The 16,771-nt window shown below is 38.5% G+C and overlaps 1 protein-coding gene and 1 long non-coding RNA gene across 3 annotated transcripts; both read left to right on the top strand.

Moving 5' to 3' along the window:
* The first annotated feature begins 4,771 nt into the window (after positions 1-4,771).
* Positions 4,772-5,399, top strand: LOC123984841. The gene is made up of 2 exons (XR_006828534.1): positions 4,772-5,152; positions 5,249-5,399. It is a non-coding gene; the product is annotated as an uncharacterized LOC123984841 (long non-coding RNA).
* Positions 5,400-8,244: 2,845 nt separating this feature from the next.
* On the top strand, positions 8,245-12,589 carry LOC123984832. 2 transcript variants are annotated; one of them, XM_046072022.1, is made up of 3 exons: positions 8,245-8,396; positions 9,601-10,142; positions 11,032-12,589. In XM_046072022.1, exons 1-3 carry the CDS (start codon positions 8,371-8,373, stop codon positions 11,391-11,393), a joined length of 930 nt encoding a protein of 309 aa, XP_045927978.1. In that variant the 5' UTR covers positions 8,245-8,370; the 3' UTR covers positions 11,394-12,589. The 2 variants fall into 2 exon arrangements, with proteins under 2 accessions (XP_045927978.1, XP_045927979.1); XM_046072023.1 differs by having other exon boundaries at positions 8,353-8,477.
* The last annotated feature ends 4,182 nt before the right edge of the window (positions 12,590-16,771 follow it).

Genomic DNA, 16,771 nt, shown 5'->3' with positions numbered 1-16,771 from the left:
CAGGAGAGACCGTTGTTCTGAGCCCGTATAGGTTCGCCTGTGTGGAATTGAGTTCCAGTCTGTCTCCCTCCCTCCCACTCTCTCTCTCTCTCTCTCTCTCTCTCTCTCTCTCTCTCTCTTGCTCGCTCGCTCACTGCATCAGTAGTCCACTGTGTGGCTCCCATCACAATGCTTGTGGTCACACCTCACTGAGCCAATTGTTCATTAGCGGAGATCACCCGGTGCCGCCGACACTGGGAAACAGAGTTAGGCATCATATTACAATCGCTTATGCAAACACACATGCTGAATATTACATGCAAAGCCTTTACAAACATGCATGTGCACATATACCCAAGCTGTGAGCGGATAACATTTGAATACAGCTGTTTTCAAGCACTATATTTAGACCTAACATAACTAGTATGCTGATGTTGACTTTTTGGCTCTGCCAGTAAATCACCCACAGCTCCACAGAAAAATACCGTATCTTGGTTAATTCCAATTTACAAGTTGGCCCACATTTTTGTAGTTTAGGCCATGCTTCCTATTGGTCATTATTGGACTCATCAAAGTAATTGCTGAGATCTGGGACAAGTCAGAATCACTTTTATTGGCCAGGTATGTGTACACATACAAGGAACTTGATTGCGGTTTTACATTGCTCTCAATGTGCATACACAGAATAAACATAATTAACAGGACAACAAGCTCAACAAGGTCTTGGTCAAAGTTTTGGTTAGGAAAAGATCATGGTTTAGGTTAAAATAACTGCTTGGTTAAGGTTCGGGAAAGATCTTGGTCATGGTTAAAAGAAACCAATGTTGGCTGTTCGTAGGATCCAGGAAGCAAATAGCAGTACCCTGCGTCAAAGTTAGGCATTTTGTTGACTCATCGAACCACCCCAACAGTCTCAATCTGTGGACTTCATGGCTAACAATGTTGCCTAGCTTCCTACTTTGCTCTTGATAGACAAGACTCATGCAATATCTGCGACAGGCAACTAGGGTTGAGTTGAGATTAAGGGAAAATCGTGGTTATGGCAAACAGACTTGGTCAAAGTTAAGGAAAGATCATTGTTACTGTTACTATAAATGCAAAGGTTCATCGCAGATCTGTTAGGGGAGGAGAACTCTGGTCTGTTGCATGAAAGTAGCACCCTTACTTTCCACCGCCTTCATATTGGCTACACTATTTCCTGTGTTGGCACTGAATGTTGGCATTGGACATTAGTCGTGATGTACAGAATTATCCAATATAAACGTAATTCCTAGGGATACTGAGCTGCCAGTACTATAATAATAATAAGACCCAAGCTGCTACAAACTAAGTAGGCTACTTCCATAAAGCATCTGTGTTATTAGTTTCCATCCAACCCTTCCCAAACAGAACAACTTGTATCATGTCCAACATTTTAGGTACGGTAGAAGAGACTCACCTTTGACACAGTTTATTTTGTCATTAGGTTTCATGACTTATCTCTGTTGACATCTAAGGTGTGCTGTGCTGTTGTGCACCAACTTTGGCACAACATTTCCCAGATCTTTGGCTCCGTGATCCCCAGGAATTTCCCAAATATAGAAACAATCAGCGAACTCCCAGCCCAAGGAAACGTAATTTCCTGAATGGTGGCCTGCCTGTGATGAAGCCCCAGCTCGGCTCAGTCCCACCGGCGCAGGCAAGATCGCCTTAATAACATATATGACCTTGACTCTCCCTGCTATTCTTACCTTTACTTTTACCATTGTGAGATAAAAGACTAGTTTCCTTGCTTCTTCTACTTTGAATTCAGTGTATTTTACATTGAATAATTGGATTTGGATTAGATATATTGTCTGAAGATGTATATCCTTGGCACCTGAAATACATACATATTATTCTGACCTTCAAAATTAGTCAAGACAGCCATATGCTAATGCTGCAATGTCTAAGGGACTGACACAGAATGTATCTCCAAACTAAACTGAGTTGGAGAAGGAACAAACCCCATCTTTTAGGGTTTTGATACTTAAAGAGTCCACAGTTTTTGGTAAAAGAGTAGTGTAGATATTGTACAAGGTTTGTTCGAAGCCTGGTTCATGCCATAGAAGAAATCAAGATGTTGACATGTGTTTTCTTCCCGCCTGCAGGCTTTGCTTAACAGCAGTGAGTGATATGACAGGTGAAATGAACTATCATTCTGATCTCAGAACAGTCTTGAATGTTTCAGTCTTATGAAGTTATGAATTTGGGACAGGGTAAGCTGATCTTTAGCTGTGCCCACGGACAGCTCTAACAGTAGACAAGTATTTGGGTTTGGCTCAGTTTTGATTCATCCATATCCTCATAACGTTCTTGTTTTTGTAACTACTTTAATTTCTCATTTTGCCTTTGCAGTAAAACATATATAGGACATAACTGAAAGCAAAACTTTTATAGTAAATGCTGTAGAACTTGATAGACTTTGACTAAAACATAATAAAATAATACAAAATATTTTAAATTAATAATATACTTAAGATATTAGGATCTGTGCATTATGCATTGTTTCACAAGTACATCAGATATCTCCTCAACTGTAACATTTCCATGAAATCAATATAGATACAGCAAAATATATTTTTACTATTTATTATGGCAATTAGAGCTGAAACGATTAGTCAATTATGCAATTAGTTGATCCTTCAGAAACTCAATCTGCAATCAGTCATTTTTCTGCCAAAAATGTCAAATATTTCCTGGTCCCAGCCTCTCAGATGTGAGGATTTTCTACTCCATTCTATGTCATTTGATAAATTTTAAATGAATTGACAAAAGACAACAATCATTAGTTGCAGATTTAATGACAAAAGAGTATTTATATCCTCTGTCTCTGCTTTTTACCAGCTGTGGAATTATTTAGCTTCTCCTCCAGCTAATTAAAGAAGCTCCTGTAACCCACTGTAATACTGAAAAAACTCTTCCTCTTCCAATTTAAGATAACCTCTGTGGACCGTGTCGTGCACTTTGACACATATTGCTGTTTATCAGTATGACTAATGGCAGTGGACTTCAGTGTGCTAAAGGGACTTTCTCAGGTCTGGCTGGCATCTTGAGGAACTGTGAAGCAGATCAGCGTCCCCAAGAGAATGCTAAGAATTCAGTGTGTGTGTGTGTGTGTGTGTGTGTGACTTCGTACTGATGTCCTCTCCTTGTACAGTCCGCTGGTTCCAGCATACGGAAAGTGCCAGACAATGGCAGATTGTGGAGGACAAAGAAAGAAAGTTTCTTTGTCTGTAAAAAAAAACAATGGACTCTATCAATAGTTTATTGGCTCTGCCATCTATTCGGACCCTGCCCAGGGCCCTTTTTTATAGTGACCGCAAGGTCAAGCCTCTAAATCTCCCAAAACTTCTAGCTTCAAAAACAATAAGTCTTCTTACAGCATGTTTTTTTAAACTTCTGCTTATTTTGTGTGTGTGTCCGCAAAGTGTCTTTCTGCCACCATATGTTAACATCTATAAATAACGATGTTTCACATTTTATTTTTTATCACTATTAGCTGTAATTCACTGAAGTAAAAACCGGACTGAGTCGTGTTATTAATCAAGGTCTTAATATATGGCAGCAGTCATAGCATAAATATGTCCTTTGAAAAAATCTATAAAGACAATCTGACCGGGGAGAAATCTAATACACACTTGGTAACTCACAACGTCCCCTGTGTGTGTTGGTGTGTATCTGTTATGTGTACTTTACGTGTGTGTGTGTGTGTGTGTGTGTGTGTATGTGTGTGTGTGTGAGATGTGGTGCGTATTTATGAATGTATTCCCACACAGCTTTCCCTGCAGATTTGACATGGCTGATTAGGGCTGTTAGATGAGGATCGGAGATGACCTTGGAGGAGAAATCAAATGCATTTACCTGAGAGATACACAGAAAATGCCCGGGGCTAAATAACGTACCATCATCACTTTGCTATCACCGTAGACTTCTCGCAATACTAAAGTATATGCATTTTATGAAGCATTTGTGACTTTGAGGGTTCAGTTTAAAGATGCATTTATTCTTATCGTGAAGCAGTTCCACACCCTGATGTGGGTGGACCCCTCTTGCACAGAGAACAGAGAGGCACATTCTCCCTACTTTTGCTTCTGTGCCTCCCCTCCCTCCCAACTTTCTCTTTTTTCCCGGACAATAGGGGCCACGGTGAAACAATGCAAAAAAGGAAAGGCCCGGGGTTTGTGCGGCAGCAATAGGGGGGTGGTCTGAGGTGCTGAGAGGGGAAAACGGGTGAGAGGGCCTTAGAGCTTTAAAGGAGGGTAAGAAGAAAGTGATGGAGGCTTTCTTTTCTTGGGAGGGAGAGTTCTGATGAGGGGGATGTATAGAAAATCAGCAGGAATGAGGGGGGTTGTTTAAGAGATTGACGTAACAGGGATAAGGGATGTAGGGTGGAGGGGCGGGCCGCTATAATGTTGAGAGTAACACAGACGATGGCCGAGGGGACCAGGGTTATGTTTTTGTGGGACTCAAAGATTTTTCTGCCTGACTGACCCTGAAAGTGATCACGCTGAGCCAGGCAAAGAAAAACTCCGCTTTTTCTATTGCACGCACACACACACACACACACACACACACACACACACACAAGATAAAACTGCTAGCCAATCCACTGAAATTAAAGCTGGACTAATACACATTTTTTATATTGGCAACTGATCAAAAGATTATGTGTAATGTGAAAAGGGTGACCTGACTCTGCAGTTCCCCTTAGCTCTAAGGAGTGTTACAGTTTTTTTCAATTGCTAATCTGCATTGGTCAAAACTGAAGTCACATTGTGAAAACTCTTCACACAGTCAGCGAAAGAGAAATGCATGTGGACCAAACTATAGATAATTTTTCATTGCTTTCTGTCACGAATCCCCGGACGTGACCCTGACCTTCCTGTTGGGATGTGTGTGTTTGATTGTAGTTTTGAGTTCTTTTCCCCTTGGGGCGTTTATGGTGTGCTTGGTGTGTTTTGGTCTGTCTCTCTGTGTTCTGCTTCCTCCCTCATGCTCTGGGGCTGCTGGTGGGCGTGGTTGCCTGAGCTCCAGTTGACGCACCTGAGACTCATTCAGTTAATCAGCACACCAGTGCCTCTGCCTACAATCAACTCTCCTTAAAAGACCAGCCCAACCTTCCAGCCCCCGCCGGATCGTTGTACCACACACAGTACGAACATGCCAGCCTGTTTGCCCAGTCTGAACTATCAGCATCTTGTCTGAACCCTTGTATTTGTATTAACGTGTTTTTCTTTCTCGACCACAGCATACCTGCCCATGCCTGACTCGGATTCCCTCCTGCGCCACGAAAACCCCTGAGCTCTGGAACCAGGACCACATGCCCCTTGGAACAACCACCCATCCCCCAGCCACACTTGTCTCTCCCTTGTGTTCAATAAATCCTTTAACTGCTCATACTCTGGTCTGCGTCTGAGTTTCTGGCCCCGGTCCTGACACTTTCACACAAAATGCATTCAATGACCACTTTCTCCAAAATCATTCAACTCTTTTCTCATTACTACTACACCACCTGCAAAACACAGGATATCTGCAGCACGAATTTCCTGGTTGAATTGATTATTTTCAGCTATATAAAACAACTGTAAACATAAGATTTTGCTGTCAACATCTCAGGATCAAATGTCTTTCCAGTAAACATCGATCATGGAGAAAAGTCTTTTCAAAAATGCTGTTTCAAAGCACTTTCAAATAAGACAAATTGAAAAAAGCACAACAGATAAATGTGAGTTAGAACAATAAAAAGAACTGTACATAACTGACAATGAGTAAAATTAGCTCTACCTGAGTCAGCAACAACATTAAAATTGTAATGGTGTTAATGCATCAATAATAATAACACAATGTTATAACATATAAAACTGATGCCCATTTTGGCTGTATTGTGAGAATTTTTAGACTTTAAGTATACTTTTCCTTCAGTAAGGTTTTGAATGCAGCACTTTTACTTTAATCAGAATTAATTTAATTGTGATATTTCTACTTCTTCTTAAGTGAAAGAAAATACTTCTTCCACCACTGGTTGAAGGCATGAATAACAGTTTTCAGGTATTTGGTGTACAGAAAAGGATGTGGCGAATATGATTGAACCATAAATGTGGTGTGTTTCTTTTAGCTGTTGCTGCCATCAAAGATGAAACCAAAATACCTACGAAGTGGGGCTAACAGTGAGACAACCTATAGAGAATTTGAGAATAAGGTATTTGTGCAGTCTTATTCATTTGGAAGAAATTCTGAGACATTCACATATGAATGTCATGAAGGCAGTTTTGGAGGGATTCAATTTTCTGGAAATAGTTTGCAGGGTCACATCGTAGATAAATCAACGTTGTTTGAGGAAAGCTGGACATCTGGAAAAAAAGGTAATTATACTTACAAAACAACTGCTGGAATGTACTGAATTCTGCAAAAGACTTAGTCTAATAATATACATTTCTCCAGGTGTGGATTTAAACTGAAAACCATGAGGCCCAAGTCAATTTAAGAGACATTGTATCCTCATGAATTAATAGAAATGACTCATCTTCCACTTTTACCAAGTAATAAATAGAAATTGCACAAGTTGTGGACAGGCATTCATCAAAGTGCTCATTATCCTGAGGTAGTGAATTTCTCTTCATTTTACAAATCAACTTGCTGTGTTAATCACTGGCTCCATCTTGTGGCACTAAAATGTCTTGCAGTTACTTGATAAGAAGGTCAAAACAAACACATTTCATGACCTTTGAATGTTTCCCTATTTAGATGAAGTGGCAGCTCAATGTGACTATTCGTAATCGGGACAGAAATAGCTTGTTCTGGTCATGATGTCCTTGAACTATAAATAAGATCCAGAAATAAGCTCTGTTAAAGCTGCAAATACATCACTATATTATTTAACTATATATTAACTATATTATTTAACTTGAACTTTTTATTTTATTATTATTAACACATTGTTGATGCTCTGTGAACAATTCCTGTTCCTGAAAAACTACAACGGAGCAACAGATGGAGCAGAGTTCCTTCCGCAGGAACACATTTTATGTTCATGTGCTCTCTGAGGCTCAGAGAGAAATTTGATTTACATAATATTTTGCACAGAAGTGCAGGAGATGAATGTTGTGTCTCTTTTTGTTTTATTAGCCTATCTGAAGAGAACAAATCTGACTGAGAGATAACATTAACATAATTTCATAATATTCACTGGTGTAATGTAACTAAGTACATTTTTGCTAGTACTGTACTTAAGTTCAAATTTGAAGTACTTGTACTTACCACGTTCTACTTCTACTTCACTATATTCCAGAGGGAAACAGCTTCACTTAATAGTTACTTTAATTGAAGATTTTTGCACACAAAACAATAGAAGAGCTTATAAAATATGTTTTGATATAAATTTTAAAAACAGTATATAAACCACAGTATATACAAGTACAGCTGAAACGATTAGTTGATTAGTCAACTGATAGAAAATGAACTGAACTGAACTATCTTGATCATTTAAATTTAATGCAAAAACTTTTCGTGGTTCCATCTTCTCAGATGTGATGATTTCCTGCCTTTACTTTTAAATATTTTTTAATAATTCTGAGGTTTGTACTATTAGTTGGATGAAATAACTAGTCTTAAGGTGTCACTTTGTGCTCTGAGAAATTGTGATGTTTCTCACTATTTTCAGAGTTTTAATAAACCAAACAATCAATTGATAATCTTTTTTAGCATTAAACAGTTAATTTCCTGCATTCTGGAAAAGTTTTCTGCATCAATTTATGGTGGAAATGTTTTTATTTATGCAACGGGAAACACGTAATTCAGGTGGCAGTTGATAGGCTATTTCAAAATCTAAAAATGTAACAGAAGTTATGCAGTTAACAGTAGCTTTTACTTACTACTTTTTTTAGCTTAAGTTTGTTTTTTGGACAATGCACGTTTTTCCTATATTTATTTTGCACTGTACGTTTTCTTATTGTGCAGACAAACCTTTCTCAAAGCACATTTATTTTTTATTCAACATTTGTTGTTGCAGGCTTTTTTCAGAACATTTTTAACAAATGCTTTTAAAAAGTGATGGGGTTAAAATCAGCCATTTCAAAAAGTGATGGTGTCAAATGTCCCCAGCGTCCCCAGTGCAAATGACACCCATGCTATTAGTTCTTAAACTTCCTCCACCACTGTTATCCATGTTCCCGTCCCAGCCACACTCTGTAGGCTACCAGTTGGTGGCGGTAATGGCGCCATTCCGTTGTTTACCAACCGCCAAAAGCATGAAGAAGAAGAAGCAAGTAGACCAGAGACGTAGCCGGTGACAGGTCCTCAGAAGAGCAGGGAAGATCGACCGTCTGAGAGTCCTTTTTCAAGCATCCAGGAAGACCACATTGGGCCAAAAGAATGGGAAACGTTGCGCTCTCTACAGGGTAACAGAATAACATGTTGCTGTGAATTTGTTTGGGTGTGACCTATCGTGCGGAACTTGAATGGGCATTTAAAAAAAAAAGGTAATGCGGATGTTCTGTTCTGTCCTCCAGCGTGATGCATTCTTTGATACCCAAAATTTAAACCCACATTTAATAAGCAAGACACTGATTTGCTCCGGTTTCGCACCAATCTTTGGGTGCATGGGCGAGGAAGGAAGATTATTAATGTAATGTTATTATTATAAAGCTTCACAGCCCAAGTTCACCCCCCCCCCCCCCCCCCCCCCCCCCGCTTAATAATCAAGAGCGTTTGTCACACAAAAGATGGGTGACATGACAACCAAAACGTCAATTTATTGTTAGTATATAGAATAAATGTACATTTGCTAAAATGCATAAATACATGTACATGTACAATAGTTACACACGGTGTTGAATTAAGACCTAAAATGTTAATAAACCAGGATGAAATATAAAGTAATAACAATAAAATAAAATGATAAATAGTAATAATAACGTTTGTCTTCTGCAGTCACTGGGTAATATATCAGTATATTGTTCAGTAACGCAATATAGAGATTGTCAGTATGATGTAAGTATGTCTATTATAAAATAATCTGAACAACACTAGTCCATACTTTATCATTTTAAGCCCTGTTTAATATAACTATAATATTGCTTCATATTTCTGTCTGGACTTACAACATATGTACAGTTTATTAGCTTATGATTAAAATACTGTATTAAAGTACCATTATTCTAGTATGTAACATCTAATATTTTAAAATATTCATATAGTATGATTTTGCTCTGTTGTACTGACACCCTGTATCGTGGCAAATCCAATATTATCTTAGTATTAATTTATTGTATCATGTAATAATAACATGCATTCTTTTGTAGCTACTCAGGCGTGAGTTTATATTTTTCTCATGTGATATAAGTATCAGCCAAACATGGCTTTAAAAAGTTTGACTGAAAGCTAAATTTCATTTTATTTATTAAATTTTCACTTGAAGTTGCAAAATGCATTTCAAAACAAAGTTGTTGGGTTTTTTTTAATTTACTGTGACATTTCACTTCTTTTCTTTTCCAAGAGACTCATATTGTGTAAAACTAACAGCCAGTCTGGGTCTAAGGACATATGTGAAATCTTTCAGTCTTCTCATTTTTAAATGTGACTGTTGCTTGTCATTTGTTCCAGTCTCTTCAGAACTGTTGCAACCATGTCTGAACGAGTCAATGGAGGGAGGTTCGTGGCCAGGAGGATCAGTAATAGCATAACTTATTATTATGCTCCGTTCTCAGAGGCAGGAGACTGGACGTTATGTCCTGCCAAAGAATGTCTTTCCTCCTCTCCATTGCTCTCAGATTCTGCCTCCACTTCCCGTCCTCTTCTTCTTCTATTCTCCTGGCTTGGTGCCCAGCTAGGGGCGGTGGCCAAGTACAGGGACCTTTACCTGGACCATGGCATGGATGTCCTTGTGGTCCAGAGCAGTGTAATGCACTTCCTGTGGCCTCGATGGGGGCTCGACTACGGGATGGAGGTTTTGAAGGTACTGGAGGAGCCTCAGTTCTTAGAGAGGGCGGTGCTGGTCCATGCCTCCTCCATTGGTGGCTACACTTTCACTCAGGTACTCACCCACATCTCTCAGAGACCAGAAAAACATGCAGGCCTTGCCCACAGGGTGATAGGGCACATCTATGACAGCTTGGTGGTTGGCACTCTGGAGCACATGGCGATAGGTGAGTGATCCAGCTCAGGTTACTTCTGTGTCAGATCTTTAAATAATCCATTAGCCAGCCGATCGACTGTTTTAGTTTGTTAGGAGCCCAGGAATTCTTTGTGGCAGCATGTTTCTTACGTGCCTTAGTACAGTGTCTGCTAACAGTTTATATGATGCTTTTGACCATTAGTCATCTAGGGTACAAAATGTCCCAAAATTGTCCTTTCAATGTCACATTTCAATGTGCGGCTCCATCAGCTAAGAGAATCAATGATGTGCTGCACACTTGTTCAGCAAACATATGTGTTAAGTTTGGCCCCCTTTTCATTAACATGCTGTGACCTACGCTGTCTGAGGATATCATTGTCTCCGATGTCCACTCCTTATAAATCCAGAACTTGCCTGAGAATTGTCGCATTTGAAGTTTTCTTCAATATAATATAAGTAATACACTAATAGTCACCTGTTCATCCATGGTTTCACTGCAAACAGGAACTACTAATAACTAATTTGGCATACTTTTAATGGTGCCAATTTGCCTAAATGTAAACAGATATAAGCCAAAAGAAAAATAAATAGTTGAATCCCACAGCCTAACTCACTGAATCCATGTCAAAATTATCCTTCCTCTTTACATCCCCCAAAGCATTATGATGACTGTAGTTCGCAAAGAATAGTAATAGGAGTGGTAAAATACATTAACATTAACTTTTTGGGTTGTGGGGGTGGGGGACACTGCTCTAGGTTATCTACTAGCAGCACATTTATTGAATTAATAAGTACTGAAGTTTAAAACCCAGCCCTATACCGTACTGTGTTATTTATATAAGCAATTGTACTCTCAATCTTTCTCTCTTCGAAATCTTAATTAACCCTCATAATCATGTCTGTCTTTTGTTGTTATTCAGGCCTTGGGAAGACTCTGGTCCCAAGTTTTGAAGGCTTAGTCAAAAATGCTGCCTTGCTTTACTTCTGGCTCTTCAAAACCCACACGGCAGACTTCTATGAAAACAGCATTCAAGTTTTCCTCAACAACCCAATTACTGCACCAGCCCTCTTCTTCTTCAGTGAAAATGACGCCCTGTGCAACCCAGTTGTCATGGAAAAGTGCATTGACCTGTGGAGGAAGAGGGGCGTGACTGTGGAGAGCAGGAAGTGGAAGGAGTCAATACATGCAGCCCACATGCGATGCCACCCAGAAGACTATCTCTCTACCCTGGAGAAGTTCTTGAACTCACTGGCCATTTCCTCCCTCAGGGCAAAAATGTAACTGTTGGGGGAGTAAAAGCAGGAATTTTAAAACTGTAAGATGCTTTATTTATTCTATGCTTTAAAGAAGACAGATTTATTTATCTTCCAGCTGTTTCATTATTAACAGTGTAATTTAACAAAGACAAACTCCTTTTAAGCACTCTCTATTTAAATGATGTGCAGTATTTAAGGAAGTACTGTAAAGGTTATGTTACATGATGCTTGTTTTGTTCAGGAAGTGTTAAATAACTGTTTCTGCACATTATGTGGTATTGTTTATAACAGCACATCTGTTTTTGCAGAAAAGCATGAAATTGTATACATCTGATTTATATAGTGCATAGCGGGGTTTTGTTTGTTTGTGAGGGTGAGCAGGTCAGGCAGTGAGCAATTGTGAACAGGCATGATGTAGGGCAGCTAAAGGCAGGGAGGGAGTGGAAAATGAGAGTAGATTTAGGAAAACAGGATCTACCACTGATCTTGTGTTGTGGTCGTAAACACAGGTATTGTGAGGGGAGTTGTGGCGCTGACAGTACCATGGGAGACAAAAGCGAAGGTATACAAAGGTTAGCTGTTGGGGTTTTGTTGGAAAATCAATTTTGTCCCTGTTAACTGAACTGGTTATAAGTGAAAAATATGACAGACAATGCAGTCAGTGCCATGGATGTATAATGTTTCCAGTGCACATTTGTTGGTAAGAAAGGTGACTGGGGCGAATATAGGTAAGTGCGGGATCTTACACTCGTAATGTCAACCACTGACGTTGGAAATAAGGCTTTCTGAAGCACTGAATCACTAGCAGTTGTGTTGAAAATGCTTCACTGTTTCAAATGATTTGATAGAGTCAAAATGGCGACATCTGCTGGCCAAACCGTTTTTTGCATTTGTATGGATAGAGTACATCTGAGACCATGGTGAAACTGTCAGGCTTTTATTATTGTTATATCAAAGTAGAAGCATATTGTCAGTGTAAGTTATTTGGCATAACAACAGATCAGCCATACTGACTGACTGACAAGAGCATCCTGTAGCTATATTTTTTATATCTTCATTAGCAAAGACAATGATAAAGGACTTTAATAGTCATTAATACAAACACAGACAAGGCATGAACCAAGCCAGGCGGAGTTGTCATGTACAGCTTTCTTATTTTTTGAATCAAAGATGTTAGTAATGTACTGCTCAGACTATAAATAAAGGTTTAGAGTGACTAAACATGGCTTTGTGGATTTGGTACTTTCCGGGAATTATCAAAATATTGATTAGGAATAATTCTCTCTGTTTTCTATTACTATTATTGTGGAAACCAAACATTTTTCCAATGATGACAGAATTCAGAGTCAATATTACCAATAATATATTGAGACAAATCTGCGTGGGGACATTGCCAGAACAGGTGCACTAATGTCTCTGGATACCACTTGCAAAATGGGTAATTATGTCTTCCTAAAATTTGCGAAGAAAGTGGGTATCAGGATAAAACTTTAAAAGGAACTTCCCTTACTTTATTATTAAGGAATTTCTAGTACGGAAGTGGACAGACATTTCCCCAGTTCAAGTTAGCAAATCTAGACCAGTAGGATACAACAGTAGGGATAGTGGTGACTTCTTGCTGAAACAATGATCATATGTTACAGTTGTTTCTTATTGTAATGGACAAACAAATGTTACCCACTGAGGTGGTAAACAGACTGGCTTGTCAACCCCGTTTAAAAGTGTTAAAATACGAACAGGAATGGCATCAATAACTATGGAAAACACATTTGGGTGATAGGAATGCTAAAGGTTTGAAGACATTTTTGTTGTTGGATTTTGATATTAAATTGCACAACCACATGGAGAAATAATACAAAGTTGAATTGACACTTGTGAATGTGGAATTTTGCCATTAGAATTAATACATTTATGATAAAGTACTTTTTTTAAATTTTGACTTTTATAATAGCAAAATACCACATCCTCCCACATTAATGCAAAATCTCTATAAATATGGTCAATGACTGAAGCTTTGCCAAAATGTTCTGGTGTATAAACAATGCCAAAAGAGGTGCAAAACAGTGTTCTGGGTAGTCTTCACAGAAACAACAGTTTGTTTTTAGGCCTATATCTCTTTTGAATTTAACCATGTAGTGATTAACAAGGTAATGAATTATACTTCATTCACCTTACAATCAGGTATTTGTGAAAAATCATCCAAACTTTTTTCCAGACAATGTCGTTTACAAATCGTTTGCAATATGATATAACATGTGGAATAGATACAGTTTCTTTCTGAAACAAGGCAGGACCATTCTTATTTCGAGGATGTTGAGATAAGCAAATTGCTGGTCTGCCTGTATTTCTAAAAGGCATTATTGTGCCCTGAATGGCGTCAGATAGCCTACTACTTCCCTGATGTGTCGACACTACGTCGAGTAGGCCGTTTTGAGCACAACATAACTAAAGTTCGCTGGCGCAGTAATACGCAAAGGTTTATGTTGTGCTGAAGAGGCTTGGCAGGTTGAGTAGGTCCGTTGCTAGCTAGCACGTGGTTAGCTGATGGTGTCAGCAGGCAGAAGTGTATGCATTTGTTTGTGTACTTTGTTGCTCAGGCAGCATGCTAGTTTGCTTAACATGCTAGCTAGATTGACATGATGTTAGTTGAGCGGTTCATTTGGTGGCTTACATTGCAGGACAGACATTACTGAACTTCAGGTGATACCAAGGCTTTCAAATTTGATCAAAGGTTTGGGGTGAGATAACGTGTGTTTTATTATATTTAAATATTTGCAGCAGCGGCCCAGTTTGTTATTGACCCGAACAAATAGAAATGATAACAATAGGTAAATCTGATAAAGTGTTTTAAAATACTTCAAAAATGCAATTGTATCAAAAATAAAAAGATCATCAGTGCTCAGTGTATATTGTACACATAATGCCTACAGCAGGGTTGCAGAGCTTGCCTTACAGGTGTGCCAAGCTGTGTGTGAAAGTAGGCTACACATTTCAAGTTATGAATGGGGTTTTGTGTTGTATTTGTTGCACATTTTAATGCCTTGTTGACAGGGATAGGGGGCTCCCACATAAAGAACTATGGCTCAAGGCCAGCCATTTTCACCATCATGATGGATAATAGCTTTCCATCCAGAGCCAAAATATAGTAAAACATCTCTAGTCCTTTCCTTAGTTTCAGGTAGCCAAAGCTAAGCCCAGTGGTGGACACTAACAAAGTAGTACTGTACAAGAGGTATTTGTACTGAACTTGAGTATTTTATTTTCATGCCACTTTCAACTTCTAATCCACCACATCTCAAAGGAAAATATTGTACCTTTACTTTATCTGACAGCTTTAGTTACTAGTTAGGCTTCTTTCAAAAAGTTGCTTTTTACACACAAAACGTATGAAGAATTTAAAAATAGCATGTTTTAAATTACTTAACAGTATATAGAAGTCCAGCTAGTAGAACTATCAGTTAGGCTAATTGACAGAAATTGAATTGGTAACTGTTTGGTATTGGTAATTTGTCATTTAAAAACATTTTATGGTTCCACCCTCACAAATGTGAAGACTTGCTGCTTACTTTTGATCATTTTAATGTATTTCAATCATTTTGAGGTTTGGACTGACAAAACCCTGGATAACTGTGACAACATTTCACAGTATTTTCATAATTTATTACAATCGATTAATGGAGAAAATAATCAGCTGATTAATAAATAATAAAAATGATCATTAATTGTAGTTTAATAAAAAATAGTAGCACCTCAACCAACTAATGCATGAGGATTAATAATCTAATTATAGTTATAGTATATAGTTAATTATATTATAATCTAATAGTTACAGTCATATGGGACATTTTTCTTTCTGCTTTCAGTAGGCTACGTTTATTTTTAATTGGCTAGCCTACTTCTACATTTTCGTGCATATAGCCCACTTGCATACTTTTACTTAACTTTTTCAATGCAGTAGCCTACTATTTTTACAGCGAGGTAGGCTATTAGTACTTTTATTTTTTTTAAACGATCTGAATAGGCCTAAGTTACTTTGTTCACCACTGGCTAAAAAAGCCAAAGCTTCTGGTCGCAAAGAGGTTAGAGAGGTTTTGACTGCATCAATAATCATTTTGCAGGAATTTATCTATACTCCCCAAAATCAGCTGCTCTCACTATCTTTGATCATAGCCTATAGATCACAGGCAAGTGATTTCGTCCTTCCACTCCGTGTGTGCACGCGCATCCATGTTGCCTGGTAAAGAACGTGCTTGCAGGAGTTTACCCGGAAACAACACATTTTAATTTCTGATCGGCTTAACGGCTCTGGCATTTGTAGGCTACTGGGAAAGCTATGAACTCGGCACAAAAATTATCGTCCATTAATGGAATGTAGCGGGACAACTTTGAGGGTGTTATCTCATAACTTACCTCCTCAGCGTGACAAATACGAGGTGTAGCGTGTGAACTGGCTGAAATGCGTGTGTCTCACGGTGAATACGTGAGGCTTGAGAGACCTGTGATACAATGTAGATGTAAGTCCGGTGTTCTGTCGATTTATGCTACCTATCGAGATGTGCTACTTAGGGGTTCTGCGCATGTGTATGACCCACAAGCGTGGTTTGTTTCCATAAATCTGTGCAACCTTGCTGTTGGGAATGCCGTCGAGAAAGTGGCTGATCATCAGAATATGCTACCCCTGATATCTTAAATAAACATGGCATAATTTAGTATTTCAACATGCTCCCCATCTCCATACAGTAGCCTACACATGGAGTGAGTAGTGGTGCAATATAAAATGATTCTGTGGTGGGAGCATTAATTGATAGGGGATATTAGTCTATCAGAATACGCTACCCCTGAAATAATAATAATAATAATTATCTTTATTTGTAGAGCACTTTTCAAAAATAAGTTACAAAGTGCTTTAACAAGTGTAAAGACAATAATACCAAAAAAACAATAATAAAAAAAAAATACAAGATAAAGAAAAGAAAAGACTAAAATACACGTTTAAGATAAATATAAAATTAGTAAAATAGAATAAAATAAAAGGGATAAAATAAAGTCAAATAAGATCGGGAAAGGCTCTCCTATAAAAGTATGTTTTAAGAAGGGACTTAAAAGAGTTCACTGACTCGGGGCCCTGACAGCAGACGCTCTGTCCCCTTTAGTTTTCAGTCGAGACTCTGGAACAGACAACAGACCTCTGCCCGAGGATCTCAAGGTACGTGCTGGTGCGTATGGGACTAAAAGGTCAGAAATATAACAAGGCGAGAGGCCATGAAGAGCTTTAAAAGTGATCAATAGAATTTTAAAGTCAATTCTAAAACATACTGGGAGCCAGTGTAATGAAGCTAAAATAGGAGTAATGTGGTCATATTTCTTTGTTCTGGTTAAAAGCCTGGCAGCTGAGTTCTGGAC

Source organism: Micropterus dolomieu, linkage group LG16 (genome assembly GCF_021292245.1).
Source record: "Micropterus dolomieu isolate WLL.071019.BEF.003 ecotype Adirondacks linkage group LG16, ASM2129224v1, whole genome shotgun sequence".
Classification (NCBI taxonomy): Eukaryota; Metazoa; Chordata; class Actinopteri; order Centrarchiformes; family Centrarchidae; genus Micropterus; species Micropterus dolomieu.
This window is presented reverse-complemented; position numbering and strand designations above follow the sequence as displayed.